This window comes from Manis javanica, chromosome 4, assembly GCF_040802235.1.
Source record: "Manis javanica isolate MJ-LG chromosome 4, MJ_LKY, whole genome shotgun sequence".
NCBI lineage: Eukaryota > Metazoa > Chordata > Mammalia > Pholidota > Manidae > Manis > Manis javanica.
The window spans coordinates 95,972,765-95,988,493 of record NC_133159.1 but is presented as its reverse complement, the minus strand read 5'-3'; the positions used below and the strand labels follow the sequence as shown (position 1 = coordinate 95,988,493).

The window sequence follows — 15,729 nt, the reverse complement described above, 5'->3', positions numbered from 1 at the left end:
GTAAATATTTTATACCCTTAAACTGAAAAGTTTCTGTGAAGTTCTCCCGAAACAAAAGGCAAGAAGTTCAGAAACAACTTGCTAAGATAGATAAACACAGCAGTGTCTGTGAGTTAATGTTACTGTTGGCCTTCTAGTAATAATTCCACTGTCATCTGCCTATTCAGGGCATTTGTACTTTTTGTCTTTTTAAACAGATTCCTTGGAATCATATCAAAGAGGGGGCCATAATATTTTGTTCCCTTAAAAAAGTTTTGGTTTCTTGAAGCAGGGAAGTCCATGATGACTGCTACATCCAATATATTTTATTATTAATTATTAATGTTAAGAAATGCCAACCCATATTATTGTTAATACTTTATAATTGACATCTCATTGATATTTGTAGTGTTTTGTCTTCAGCCTCAGAAATGCATGATGGCTTTTTTGAATAGCTGCACAATTTAAATACAATACCACATTTAAGAAGTTGTCACCCTTTGCTTTGCTTTTCATCTCAGCATTGCATCCAGAATCCCAGTAGAAGCTGAGGGTGAAAATTGAGAATGCAATTCCAGCCCTGATAATTCTAGGTGTTATTCTTTAAACTTAGTCCTTTCTGCATTTACTATCCTTTGTCTTAAAATATTGTGGGCTCTTGAAACAGGAATTGAGCTGTTTTATCATCATTTCCCCTTAAGATACCTCCTCATGCTGTAACTTGTGATCTGTGGTTTTTATTATGGCTTTGTCTTTAATTATATCTTATTTATGGCTGCTTTTTTATAGATTAAAATCCAGCCTACATTCTTGGCATTTTATAGTTACTTCTGCGAGTTATATCATATCTTACAGTTTCAAATAAAAAAAGAAAGAAAATCTTGAGTTGAAAAATATTGTTGATTCAAATTGTCTTCTTAATTATACAGGCATTATTCTTTATCCAAATTAAATATATTCCTGAAAATATGTTGGACAGCCGATTTCTAGGTATTTCTAGATATTTTTAAGCATCTATATAACAGTCCACCAAGTTTTTTATAATGTTTTTTATAAAGTATTTGAAACACCCCTTATCTAATTTTTTTAATACTTAATGAACTCATCATTGGGTATGTTTTTGTTCAGTAAGCAATGCAACTGTACAGTATTGATTATAAATTAGGTTTTTCTTCTACCCATCAATGAACAATTACTGTAATATAAACAAAACATAAAGTCATATGATTCCATCTAAATTGGACTAAGGTTGTTGGGGCCCCTAAATGCCAGGCAGAAGGGACTAGGGATTCTTCTGTGCTATCCCTGCAAATAACTTTCAGGTTTTCTTCTTTGATCTGTTCCCCTTCCCAAGCATCTATTTTTGGCAAGGCAAACAGGGACTTTCTGGTTTGTGTTGTTAGTTGAGGATCTGATTGTTATCTCTAAACTTTAGAAGCACTCTGATATCCTGCTTATATTAACACCCTCTCATATAGGTTATGTTTATTGTATGTGTGAGAAAAGACAAAAAGGAGGGGATTACAAATGTTACATTATAGGATTACAGTTAAAAGATGAACTGATCTGTAGTAATCTTTTGATTTATCTAACCTTGTCATAACTGTGCTGTTTCAAATAAAACAAAGAGTACATTTTAATCAGCTAGTCATTTCTTATTCAATAAGATAATCTATTTTTGTCTTAGCTTTGCTCTTTTCTAATTATCTGAAGTCTTGTCTAATGAACAGTGTTTGGATTGCTTTGATTTTCATTTTAAGTTCAACCCTCACTACAAATTCACTGCTACAGATTTCTGCAGTTCCCTATTTTTCTGCTTAATATTTCTTTGAGATCCCTAATATTCCACTTTGTCTTCCATTTTCTCCACAGGTAAGAAAAAAACTTTCTCTTATTTATTCACTTTGGGAGTCAAGCAAACAGAAGATGCCTATTCAGTCTTGTGGTAGCAGAAGGCCCTGAGGTAGGGCCCATGTAGCCTATACAAAGGTCAGAAGAAGGCCAGTGTTAGTGAAGTGTAGTTTGAGAGTGGAATGAATGAACAAATTTGGGTCAGAAATGGCCAGAACTAGACCAACATGTAGGGGCTTCTAAGCCCTGTTTAGAAGTTTTGGATTTTATTGCATGTACAACAAGAAGTCATTGGGTGACTCTAAACATTGAGTAGTGACCATCTGGTTTACATTTTAAATCTCACTCTGGCTCCTGTGTGAATGGTGGGAGCAGGAAGGAGGCAAGAATGGATGCAGGAAGACCAGTTAGAAGGCTGTTGCAGAATAACAGATGAGAAACGATGGTGGCTTAGATTTGGGTGGTGGCAATGGAAATGGAGAGAAGTAGACAGTACGGGATATGTTTCAGAGGTAGAATGACAAAAGTTTCTCATGGATTGGATCTGGGGGACAGAAAGGAAAAAGAGAAATGAAGAATGACTTCTCACTTTTGGGTTTTATCTACTGGGTTGGTAGTACTATTATTTTCTAAGACAGGGAGAACTGGAGGAGAGGAAAATATTGAGGGAGGGTAGAACTAAGAGTCCTGGCTATATGAAATTTGAGGTGCTTATTTGACTTCCAAAGGTATCTGCAATATATATGAGTGAGTTTGATGAATTTAGAACTTGGTGGAGATAGGTCAGAGATAGAGACATGATAAGAATCTGAAGTTATCGGTATATAGAAGTGATTTAAAACCAAGTAACCAGTTACCTTGGATATTTGTCATATTCTCTGACCTATATCTTCTCCCTTTGCTACCATGTAAAATTATGCCCACATTTATTTATTACAGGTATATATTTTAATTATACTGTACCTATAATAATTTGGCATTAGTTATCTTGTTTTTAGTAAAATATCTGTTTTCTTTTTCCCTGTTTCAAAGTAAATGGTTTAAAGGTACTCAATTACTAGTATCAATATTTAACTGGAGATCTAACAGTTATTATGTGTTTTGTCTTCTGTAATTTGTTTTGTAGGCAAAGTCATTAATAAAGATTTGCGGCATTACCTGAGTCTTCAGTTTCAGAAGGGATCAACCGACCACAAACTGCAGCAAGTGATCAGAGATAATCTCTACTTGAGAACCATTCCATGTAAGTATGAGATGGACTAAGAAATGAGGCCAACCATCCTTATTTAAATAAACATTTAGAAATAGTTCAGTAGAATATCTCATATGAAATTGTGAAGACTGAGCTAGGACACTAGAATTAAACAGATTTGATAAGATGAAAAATTTTCAGAGAACTTGCAGGGTTTAAAAGTAGAAAAGCTAGAAGATTCTATATTGTGACTTTTAAAAAAGTCATTAGACTTTAAGAATCTATGAGTACGTATGTATGCATTGCTATCAAAATTTTATTCCTAGGTCGGAATCAATTACTAAAACCTATGCAGTAAGAATTATTTTTTGCTGTCAATGACCTTGACTCTGATAACAAACATTTTTGTGTTCATCAATAGGGTATTACTAATTTTAAGATCTGCCCCTTCCCCAAACAAAAAAAGGAAGAAGCATACAGTGCCTTCTTTGTGGTAATCCATTCTGGGTTTTTATCTAGATGTTGGTGTATCTATTCCAGTCTTAATAGTTCTCATAGGACTTGGTGGTGGTTGTAATAATGTTTTTTGCTTTTATTTTTTGTTAACACATAACAAGATATCAGGTACACTTAAGTTTTGGTTTTAGTTAGTTATAAGTCCGGGGAGAGGAAGACCCGGGGCAAAATACCTCTAAAAACCGAAATCAGTCAAAGGACGAAATAAAGTTTAAAATCCGTTTATTGCTCACAAACTGCAGTCTCGGGCCACTTTCTCCTCTACTCTGGAGGAAGCCAGCAAGCAAGCCAGCCAGCCCCCACCCCTTAACCTCTCAGGTTCAGACGCACCCTCTGTTGCCCATGTAATTACCCATTGATATGGAAATGAATTTTCTCTCCACCCCTGAGGATATGCAAATGCACTAAAGCCAGGCGAGATATTCTGGAAATGTTACAATTTTACCCACATTAATGTAGGTCTGGGGAAGAATAAAAATTACTAAACAATAAAAGACATAAAAGGACACTCTGGTTTGTTTTCCTTTTCCATGTATTTGTAACTCCTGTGGGTACTAGCTTTTAGAATGGCTCTAGAATTCTTGATTTATTTTCTGGTTACTCTTACGTGATGTCCAGTCCATCCTGCAGGCTTCCTAATTATGCTTCTTAAATATCTGTCCTTCTGCCTTGCCTTAGACCCTCACACTTTATTGCTCAGACTTTAAAAGAAATAATAAACAGCACTATGTAATGGCGAAAAGCTTGGTAAAACTGCCTTCAAAATCTTTATTCTAGTGTCTTACTTGGTTGCTTCACCTAGACAAGTTACTTAATCTTCCTGAGCCACAGAATCATCATATGTAAAATATGAATAATAAGACTCACCTCATATAGTTGTTATTAGAATTAAAATAAGAACATAAATATAAACCTGCCTAGAGGAGGCACTCAAGCAGTGTTGTGGCCCTGCCCCCATTCTGACTGCATCCCCTGACTCCCATGTCACGTCCATCTAAACTGTCTTTAAAAAGTTCAAGTCATTCTTGTCCATCTATAGTTTATCCTTCAAAGACTCCTATTGACTACAACTCGACTTTTTAAACATCATATAAAATATTTTTTGTTTTTAAATCTGACTCCTTATCTATGATTTCCTCCCATAAATATTCTTTGTCAGATTTCAGAATTGCAACTACTGCCTTCTTTGCATTTGTCTCATATATCTTTGTCCATCTTTTTATTTCTTTATCTCTCTGAATCTCTTTGTTTTACAAATAGTGTTGGACTTGGTAGCCAATGTAAAACTTTCTTTATAGATGCTATCAATATTTTTTTGGCTTAGTTTTGTTATGTTTTTCTGTTTTACCTGTACTCAAATCTTAATATAAAGAGCCTTTCACTAGGTGGTATATTTCATTTGATGTCTCTCTTTTAAGGAAAATTTGTATTTTTATTCTAATGGCTGCCTTTATACCTTTACATAATAACTCTTTAGCTTTATGTAATACTCCCTCCTTTCTTTGTTTTTGTCTTTCAGTGAACAATATTAAAATTATCTAGTCATCTCTTCTTCCCACGTCCATCTTTCTCTGCCATCAGATATGTTTTTACTCCAAAACAAAACATAGTAATCAGCAAATTTATGCTATTTTCTTGCGTCTGCTTTCTTTATTCTCACTATGTTTTGATTCTTGAGCTCTCTCTCTATTGGCAAAGCAATTGCCATGTGAACTGCCCTCTCTGCTTTATAATCTTGATTTGTTCTTTATTTTGTGGGTAAATACATATTTAATCTAACTACCAATCATCATGCTATTGCTTCAGTAATTGTGGTTGTCTAAAGCTCTACTAGGTTTCCCAGGAATGGTTCACAGGATCATCATAGCACTTTGTCTGTGGCCTTTAAAGTTTGTTTGGGTGGGTATGAAATCTTTGGCTCATATTTTCATTAATTATATTAATTACTTATGTAATTGTCTTCTGACTTAAAGTATTGTTCTTCAAAAGCCTGAGAACAATCTGATTTTCATTCCCTTATAAGTAAGTTTGCATTTTGCCTCCATGGGGTGTTTCAGGGTATCATTTACATTTAATAGCTTTAGAGCTCCCTCTTTCCTTGTTAAAACAAGTTAATAAAATGTGTACTTTCTGCTGCCTCTGCCACTTTTACTTGGATCTTCTTTTAAATTTACTTCTGCTGTCCTAGTTTTGCTGTCTCTCCTCAGTGTGAGGTTTGTCATAGAAAGGAGCTACAACTTGTTTAGTTTTAAATCATAGGTTCCAAACAGCTGCAGCCTTTTCATATCTTAACAAGACCTCTTAACTTACAAATTGAAGAGTCCGTAACTCCTTCAAGAACCTGGACACAATGATATATCAGTAGCAGTTAACACCCACACAGAATGGTCACATTTGGTCTCCAATTATCATTCTTTACTGAAAGATAACAGATCTTCTTGCAAATTCCAATTCTAGGTCTGGGAAAAGGGAAGTACAAGATGAGCTTGGAACATCTAATTGTACTAGGAAGTATGTAAATGCCATAAAAACTATAGGGACATGTCAGAAGGACATAAAAAAAAACCACCGAGAAGGGGTGCCCACTGACAAGATCTGGGACAATTTGAGCAAAACAATTAATAAAAGAGAGACTTCTACTATTGTCAGACATTGCACTATTGATGGAACAAGAATGTGATCTCTTAAGAGAAGTGAAAAGGAGGCTACACACAAAGGAATCTTATGATTTCCTCTACTTTCTGCCTGGAGGCACTTTTTGGGCCATAGCACAGGGAGGGAGAGCCCAGACATATTACAGAAGACTAAATTGAGGGGACAGAAATCTGAGTTCAAGAAATATGAGAAGTCTGGAATTTGTAGGACAAGGTGTTGGAAAACAGAGCTATAAAGAAAAGGCTCTAGCAATCTGCTTAGGTGTCCCCCTGAGTCTGTTGCTGAATACAGAGCTAAAAATGAGACTCCATGTGGCTAGGTTAAGAACTCCCTGAAAGATGTAAAGTTAGCAATTCCCAGAGCTTGCACAGGGCCAGGAGTTTGAGTTCTAACTAGCTTGAGTGGAGAGCCATAGGGGTAATAGCTTACTAGGAGGGCTAAAATAGCCATAGATTAAGATCCTTGAGGCCTGCTTCAACAAAGCTTAATTAAGCAACCCCAGATGGATCAAGCAAATACAAAATAATTGTAGCAGAAAGAAAGGAAGGAGAAGAAAGGAGAGAGATGATGAAGGCAAAAAAAAAATCAACACTCCTTAAGGAAGACAACAAAATCTAGACATTGAATAATATAATATTCACAATGACTAGCATCTAATAAAAAATTACTAGATATACAAAAAGGCAACAAAATGTGATCCATAGTCAAAAGTCAGCTGATTTAAAAAAAAATGATGGTGGGTGTGAGAGGCGCCAAACTAATACACCTGGAGAAAAGAATAAACCTCAGGGAACAGGGTAATGTACCAAAGCCATGGCCTGGCTGCACCCAAGCCCTTACCCCACCCCAGCTCACCAGCAGAAGAAAGAGAAATGGAGCAGGGAGGGAGTAGAGGCATGGGACTGCTGAATACCTAACTCTGGAGATCTGCTCTGGGAGAACAAACCTACATTTCTTGGTGCTTTCATGGTACTCTTGTAATTACGGGTTTGGAAAGCTAAGACAGCCAGGTGGAGAGAATGAGATGCCAACCACTTATGGAAAGCAGGGATCAATATCTGGCTGCTCTGGGACAAAAGAAAGGTGGGCAGTCTGAGAGACTTCCTAACAGCAAAAGGGCTGCTAAAGGGGCACAGATTGCACAGAACTTACTGCTCAGGAGAAAGGACAGGTAGATAAAATTGTCCAGGGGCACTCTACCCAGCAGGTTGGAAACTTTCTCGATCTTCAGGTGCTCCAGCTCCCAGGCTGGCTACACAGCTCAAAGGATGCCCTCTGCGATACACAGCCTACTGCACCTTTCTCCTGGCCAGCCCCACCTGGCTTGCAAACTGGAAAACCCTACCCTGGTGTTAGGCCAGCCAGAGGGAAGCCCTATCTACAGCAACTACAAATGCAAAGCATAGAGGCTTATACCTGTGTGCTCGCCCCACTGGTTTGGGCAGTGGAGCTGGGAAGCAGCAAACAGCTCTTTCCTCCCCCCAGGAACCAATACTGCTCTGCTGCAACCCCTGACATTACTTCAGGGGCTGAGCAGCTCCAGAGAGTAGAGCTTCTGGGCACTAGAGGGGGCCATATACAAACATGAAATGCAAAAGAAACCTGGTTCAAAGTAAAATTAAGACTACAACACCTGAGAAAGATTCAAATGAAATTGACCTCATGAATCTTCCTGAAAGGGATTTCAAAATAAAAATCATTAACATGCTCATTGAGGCACAGAAAAATATTCAAGAACACAGGAATGAATTCAGGTCGGATATCCAATCATTGCAGAGCACAGTGGAGGGTATTAAAAGCTGATTAGATATGGTGGATGAGATGTTAAATGAAATAGAAATTGGAGAAGAGGAATACAAAGAAGCTGAGGCACAGAAAGAAAAAAGGATCTCTAAGAATGAAAGAATATTAAGAGACCTGTGTGGCCAATCCAAATGGAACAATATTCTTATTATAGGGGTACCAGAAGAAGAAGAGAGAGAGAAAGGGATAGAAAGTGTCTTTGAGGAGGTAATTGCTGAAAACTTCCCCAATCTGGGGAAGGAGATAGTCTCTCAGGCCATGGAGGTACACAGATCTCCCAACACAAGGGACCCAAGAAAGAAAACATATAGTAATTAAACATATAGTAGCAAGACATAGTAATTAAAATGGCAAAGATCAAAGATAAGGACAGACTATTAAAAGCAGCCAGAGAAAGAAATAAGATCACATAAAAAGGAAAACCCATCAGGCCATCATCAGACCTCTCAGCAGAAACCTTATAGGCCACAAGGGAGTGGTATGATGTATTTAATGCAATAAAGCAGAAGGGCCTCAAATCAAGAATACTTTATTCGGCAAGATTATAATTTAAATTTGAAAGACAGATTTAACAATTTTCACATAAGCAAAAGCCGAGAATTTACCTCCCATAAACCATCTCTATGGTGTATTTTGGAGAGAATGCTATAGATGAAAGTGTTATTAAGGCTAAATAGCTGTCATGAGAGGAAATAAAACCAGAGTAAAGAAAATAGAACAATTAATTACTAAGCAGATGCAAAATCAAATCAACTATCCCCAAAGTCAGTGAAGGAATAGATAAAGTGCAGAATGTGAGACCTAATATATAAAGAATAGAGGAGGAAGGAAAAGGAGGGGAAAAAAAGAACCTTTATATTGTGTTTGTAATAGCACATTAAGTGAGTTAAGTTAGAGTCTTAGATAGTAAGGAACTTAACCTTGAACCTTTGGTAACCAGAAATCTAAAGCCTGTAATGGCAATAAGTATATACCGATCGATAATCACCCTAAATGTAAATGGACTGAATGCACCAATCAAAAGACAGAGAGTCACTGAATGGTTAAAAAACAAGACCCATCTATATGCTGCCTACAAGAGATTCATTTTAAACCAAAAGACATATACAGACTCAAAGTAAGGGATGGAAAAAGATATTTCATGCAACTAATATGGAGAAAAAAGTAGGAGTTGCAGTACTTGTATCAGACAAAATAGACTTCAAAAGAAAGAAACTCATAAGAGACAAAGAAGGACATTACATAATGATTAAGCGGTCAATCGAACAAGAAGATATAAACATTATAAATATGTGCCCAACAGAGGAGCACTGACATATATGAAATAATACTAACAGAATTAAAAGGGAAAATAGAATGATACTTCAACACTCCACTTACTCCAAAGGACCGGTCAACCAGACAGAAAGTAAGGCAGGAGACAGAGGCACTGAGCAACACATTAGAACAGATGGACCTAACAGACATCTACAGAACTCTCCACCCAAAAGCAGCAGAATACACACTATTCTCAAGTGCACATGGAACATTTCCAAGAATAGATCATATACTAGGCCACAAAAAGAGCCTCAGTAAATTTGAAAAGATTGAAATTGTACCAACCAGTTTCTCAGACCACAAAGGTATGAAACTAGAAATAAGTTATACAAAGAAAAAGAAAAATTGCACAAACACATGGAGGCATCACAACATGCTCCTAAATAATCAGTGGATCAATGATAAAATAAAAACAGAGATCAGGCAATATATGGAGACAAATGACAATAATTCAACACCGTAAAATCTGTGGGACGCAGCGAAGGCTGTGCTAAGAGGAAAATATATTGCAATACAGGTCTACCTCGGGAAAGAAGAACAATCCCAAATGAACAGTCTAAACTCACAATTAATGAAACTAGAAAATGAAGAACAAATGAGGCCCAAGGTTAGTAGAAGGAGGGACATAATAAAGATTAAAGCAGAAATAAAATTGTGAAGAATAAAACAATCAATGAAAGAATAGAATCAATAAAAGCAAGAGCTCGTTCTTTGAGAAAATAAAGAAAATAGATAAACCCCTAGTTAGACTTATCCAGAAAAAAAGAGAGTCTACATACATGAACAGAATCAGAAATGAGAGGAAAAATCACTACAGACACCACAGAAATACAAAGAATTATTAGAGAATACTATGAAAAATAATATGCCAACAAAGTGGATAATGTAGAAGAAAAGGACAACTTCCTAGAAAAATTCAACCTTCCAAGTCTGACTGAGAAAGAAACAGAAAATCTAAACAGACCAATTACCAGCAACGAATTTGAATCGGTAATCAAAAACTACCTAAGAGCAAAACTCCTGTACCAGATGGCTTCACCTCTGAATTTTATCGAACATTTAGTGAAGACCTTATACCTATGCTTCTTAAAATTTTCCAAAGAGTGGAAGCAAAGGGAATACTTCCTAATTCATTCTATGAGGCCAGCATCACTCTAATACCAAAACCAGGCAAAGACACCACAAAGAAAGAAAATTACACACCAATATCCCTGATGAACAAAGATGCAAAAATACTCAACAAAAGATTAGCAAACCAAATTCAATAATACATCAAAAAGATCATCCGTCATGATCAAGTAAGATTTATTCCAGGGATGCAAGAATGGTACAACATTCAAAAATCCATCAGAATCATCTACCTCATCAATGAAAAGAAGGACAAAACCCCAATGATCATCTCCATAGATTTTGAAAAAGCATTTGACAAAATTCAGCATCTATTCATGATAAAAACTCTCAACAAAATGTGTATAGATGGCAAGTACCTCAACATAATAAAGGCCATATATGACAAACCCACAGCCAACATTATACTTAACAGCAAGAAGCTGAAAGCTTTTCCTCTAAGATCGGGAAGAAGACAAGGATACCCACTCTCCCCACTTCTGTTCAACATAGTACTGGAGGTCTTGGCCATGGCAATCAGCCAAAACAAAGAAATACAAGGAATCCAGATTGGTAAAGAAGGAGTTAAACTCTCACTATTTGCAGATGATATGATATTGTACATAAAAAACCCTGAAGACTCTACTCCAAAACTACTAGAACTGATACGGAATTCAGCAAAGTTGCAGGATACAAAATTAACACACAGAAATCTGTTGCTTTCCTATATACTAACAATGAACTAGCAGAAAGAGAAATCAGGAAAACAATTCCATTCACAACGGCATCAAAAAGAATAAAATAACTAGGAATAAACCTAACCAAGGAAGTGAAAGACCAAATGCTGAGAAGTACAAGACACTCTTAAGAGAAATTAAAGAGTACACTAACAAATGGAAACTCATCCCATGCTCTTGGCTAGGAAGAATTAATATTGTCAAAATGGCCACCCTGCCTAAAGCAATCTACAGATTCAGTGCAATCCCTATCAAAATATCAACAGCATTCTTCAATGAACTGGAACAAGTAGTTCTGAAATTCTTATGGAACCACCAAAGACCCCAAATAGCCAAAGCAATCCTGAGAGATTAAGAATAAAGCAGGGGCTGTGTATCACTTCCCAACTTCAAGCTCTACTACAAAGCCTTAGTGATTTGGTACTGGCACAAGAACAGACCCACAGACCAGTGGAACAGATTAGAGACTCCAGATATTAACCCAAACATATATGATCAATCAATATATGATAAAGGAGCCATGGAATACAATGGGGAAATGACAGCATCTTCAACAGCTGTTGTTGGCAAAACTGGACAGCTACATGTAAGAGAATGAAACTGGATCACTGTCTAACCCCATAAACAAAAGTAAATTCGAAATGGATCAAAGACCTGAATGTAAGTCATGAAACCATAAAACTCTTAGAAAAAAACATAGGCAAAAATCTCATGGACATAAACATGAGTGACTTCTTCATGAACATATCTCCCCAGGCAAGGGAAACAAAAGCAAAAGTGAACAAGTGGGACTATATCAAGCTGAAAAGCTTCTGTACAGCAAAGGACACCATCAATAGAACAAAAAGACATCCTACAGTATGGGAGAATCTATTCATAAATGACAGATCCGATAAAGGGTTGACATGCAAAATATGTAATGAGCTCACACACCTCAACAAACAAAAAGCAAATAATCCAATTAAAATATGGGCAGAGGGGCTGAATAGACAGTTCTCTAAAGAAGAAATTCAGATGGCCAACAGACACATGAAAAGATGCTCCACATTGCTTGTCATCAGAGAAATGCAAATTAAAAGCACAATGAGATATCACCTCACACCAGTAAGGATTGCCATCATTGAAAAGACAAACAACAACAAATGTTGGTGAGGTTGTGGCGAAAGGGGAACCCTCCTACACTGCTGGTGGGAATGTAAATTAGTTCAACCTTTGTGGAAAGCAGTATGGAGGTTCCTCAAAAAACTAAAAATAGAAGCACCATTTGACCCGGGAATCCCACTCCTTGAAATTTCACCAAAGAATACAACTTCTTAGACTCAAAAAGACATATGCATGCCTATGTTATTGCAGCCCTATTTACTATAGCCAAGAAATTGAAGCAACCTAAGTGTCCATCAGTGGATGAATGGATAAAGAATATGTGGTACATATACACAATGGCATATTATTCAGCCATAAGAAGCAAACAAATCCTACCATATCCAATAATATGGATGCAGCTAGAGGGTATTATGCTCAGTAAAATAAGCCAGGCGGGAAAAGAAAAGTATCAAATGATTTCACTCATCTGTGGAGTATAAGAACAAAAGAAAAACTGAAGGAACAAAACAGCAGCAGAATCACAGAACCCAAGAATGGACTAACAGTTACCAAAGGGAAAGGGACTGGGGAGGATGGGTGGGAAGGGAGGGACAAGGAGGAAAATGGGGCATTACAATTAGAAGACATAATGTAAGGGAGGGCACGGGGAGGGCTGTACGACACAGAGAAGACAAGTAGTGATTCTATAGCTTCATACTATGCTGATGTACAGTGACTATAATGAGATATGTGGGGGGGGACTTGATGATAGGGGAAGTGTTGCTTATCTAATTGTAGATTAATGATACTAAAAAAAAAAGACCGTGCAGTAAACTCACGACTTCCTTCCATCCCTCCCCCCTGCTTCCCTATTGTTTTAACCAAAATTGGCCATTGTTACCAGTTTCTAGTTTATCTTTCCACAAATGCACTTTGAGTAAATGAGTACCTATGTATTTCTCTTTAAATAAGGGCATGGGGCAGACACCCTGTGTTGTACCTTGGTTTTTCCTTCATCCCGTATACCACAGCCTTGCTCTGCCCAGTGGCTGCAGGTAGTTCCACTGTATGGATGTACAATGATTTACTCATCCAGTGCTTTTTGATAGACATTCTTGATGTTTCCAATCTTTTGCTACTACAGGGTTGCTAGGTGTAACAGACTGAATGGTGGCTACCCAAAAATATCAGGTCCTAATTTCTGGAACCTGGGAATGTTACTGTATATGGAAAATGGGTTTTTCCAGTTGCAATTAGATGAAAACTCTTGGGATGGGGAGATGATCTTGGATATCTAGGTGTAACCACAAATGTCCATAGAGAGACAGAAGAAGATACAGATGAAGAAAAGACACAGAGAAGGTGATGTGGAGATTGGAATACTAGCAACCACCAGAAGCTGGAAGAGGGAAAGACAGATTCTCCCCTTGAGCCTTCAGAGCAAACGTGGACCTGTTGTCACCTTGGTTTTGGCCCAGTGATACTAATGTTGGATCTCTGCCTCCAGAAGAAATGAGATCATAAATTTCTATGAAGCTGCCACGTTTGTGGCAATTTGATACAGCAGTCACAGGAAACTAAGACACTGGATGTGTCCTTAAAATGTAAATCTACACACATTGGTGAATACATCTGTAGGAAGAATTGCCAAAGGTGGAATTATGAGGTCAAAGGATATGTGTATTTAAAATCTGATAGATCTTTACCAAGATGTCCTCCATCCCTGGGGTCCTAATTTTGACTTCTGCCAACTACAAACAAGAATGACTCATCCCTCCTGGGGCTGCTCCCATCCCCCTCATAGTCTCCTTCACACACATGTCACAGATGAAGTTCTAAGCCCAGCTCTGGCCACTGGGATGTGAGCAGAATTGGTATGTGACATGGCCAGGGAACTGAGAAGTGGAGGTGCACTTTCCATTCTCTCTTTTCCTCTCCACCAGCTGCAGGCCGATTCCAAAGTCCCAGGGAATGGTGGGTCCATATGCTGGAAGGTGCCCGAGTCCCTGTATCACCACATGGAGAAATGCTGTCCACTACCCATAAACTTCCATGTTGGACTATTACATGAGGGAGAAATACATTTCTATTGTGTGAAGTCCCTGAAATGCTGGTTTTTGTTATGTTACCCTAACACACCAAGATAACATTTGATATATAAAACTCCAGATCCATTTTCCTGAGGACACCCTTTGGAAGTGTCGCTCACATATGTCAATGTTAAGCGTGACTTTAGCTGTTTTGAGTTTTTTATCATGTTGAGAAAGTATCCTCCACTGGAGGGATTACTAAGAGCTATTTTTATTTCTTTTATCAAGAATGGGTATTGATTTATCAAACATGTTTGTAGTGTTTCCCGAAATAAATACAATTTTTCTCCTTTAAAAAAAAATGGGCAATTGCCCTTGTACTGTTCACCTTGTAAGAACTTATTCACTATGTAAGAACTTGTTCACCATGTAAGAACTTGTTCGTTATGCTTCAGAAGATTGGAGACTGACGAGAATTACGCTTGAGATGGATTAATGATTATGCATTGAGCATTGACTCCCCTATACAGAATTTTATTGTTGTTAACAACCATTTGATCAATAAATATGAGAGATGCCCTCTCAAAAAAAAAAAAAAATGGGCAGAGAATATGAAGAGACAGTTCTCCAAAGAAGAAATTCAGATGGCCAACAGACACATGAAAAGATGCTCCACATCACTAATCATCAGGGAAATGCATATTAAAACCACAATGAGATATCACCTCACACCAGTAAGGATGGCCTACATCTAAAACACTCAGAACAACAAATGCTGGCGAGAATGCTGGTGGGAATGTAAGCTAGTTCAACCATTGTGGAAAGCCATATGGAGGTTCCTCAAAAAACTAAAAACAGAAATACCATTTGACCCGGGAATCCCACTCCTTGGAATTTACCCAAAGAATACAGCTTCTCAGACTCAAAAAGACATATGCATACATACCTACGTTTATTGCAGCACTATTTACAATAGCCAAGATATGGAAGCAACCTAAGTGTCCATCGGTAGATGAATGGATGAAGAAGATGTGGTACATATACACAATGGAATACTATTCAGCCATAAGAAAGAAACAAATCCTACCATTTGCAACAACATGGATGTAGCTAGAGGGTATTATGCTCAGTGAAATAAGCCAGGTGGAGAAAGACAAGTGCCAAATGATTTCTCTCATTTGTGGAGTATTAACAACGAAGCAAAACTGAAGGAACAAAATAGCAGCAGACTCACAGACTTCAAGAAGGGGCTAGTCATTTCCAAAGGGGAGGGGAGTGGGGGGTTGGGTTGCAAGGGAGGGAGGGATATGGGGATTGAGGGGGATTATGTATAGTACACATCATGTCGGGGGTCACAGGGAAAACAGTGTAGCACAGAGAAGACAAGCAGTGAATCTGTGGCATCTTACTACACTGATGGACAGTGACTGCATTGGGGTATGGGTGGGGACTTGATAAT

At 37.6% G+C, this 15,729-nt stretch overlaps 1 protein-coding gene across 6 annotated transcripts in view; it reads left to right on the top strand.

The window, feature by feature from the left end:
* Window positions 1–15,729, top strand: part of MAGI3 (membrane associated guanylate kinase, WW and PDZ domain containing 3) — a 307,496-nt gene that overhangs the window by 163,037 nt on the left and 128,730 nt on the right. For all 6 annotated transcript variants that reach the window (XM_037005364.2, XM_073234405.1, XM_037005363.2 and 3 more), the window contains exon 2: window positions 2,957–3,073. In XM_037005364.2, the coding sequence (XP_036861259.1) occupies window positions 2,957–3,073 (117 nt within the window). The remainder of the gene's footprint in view (window positions 1–2,956; window positions 3,074–15,729) is intronic.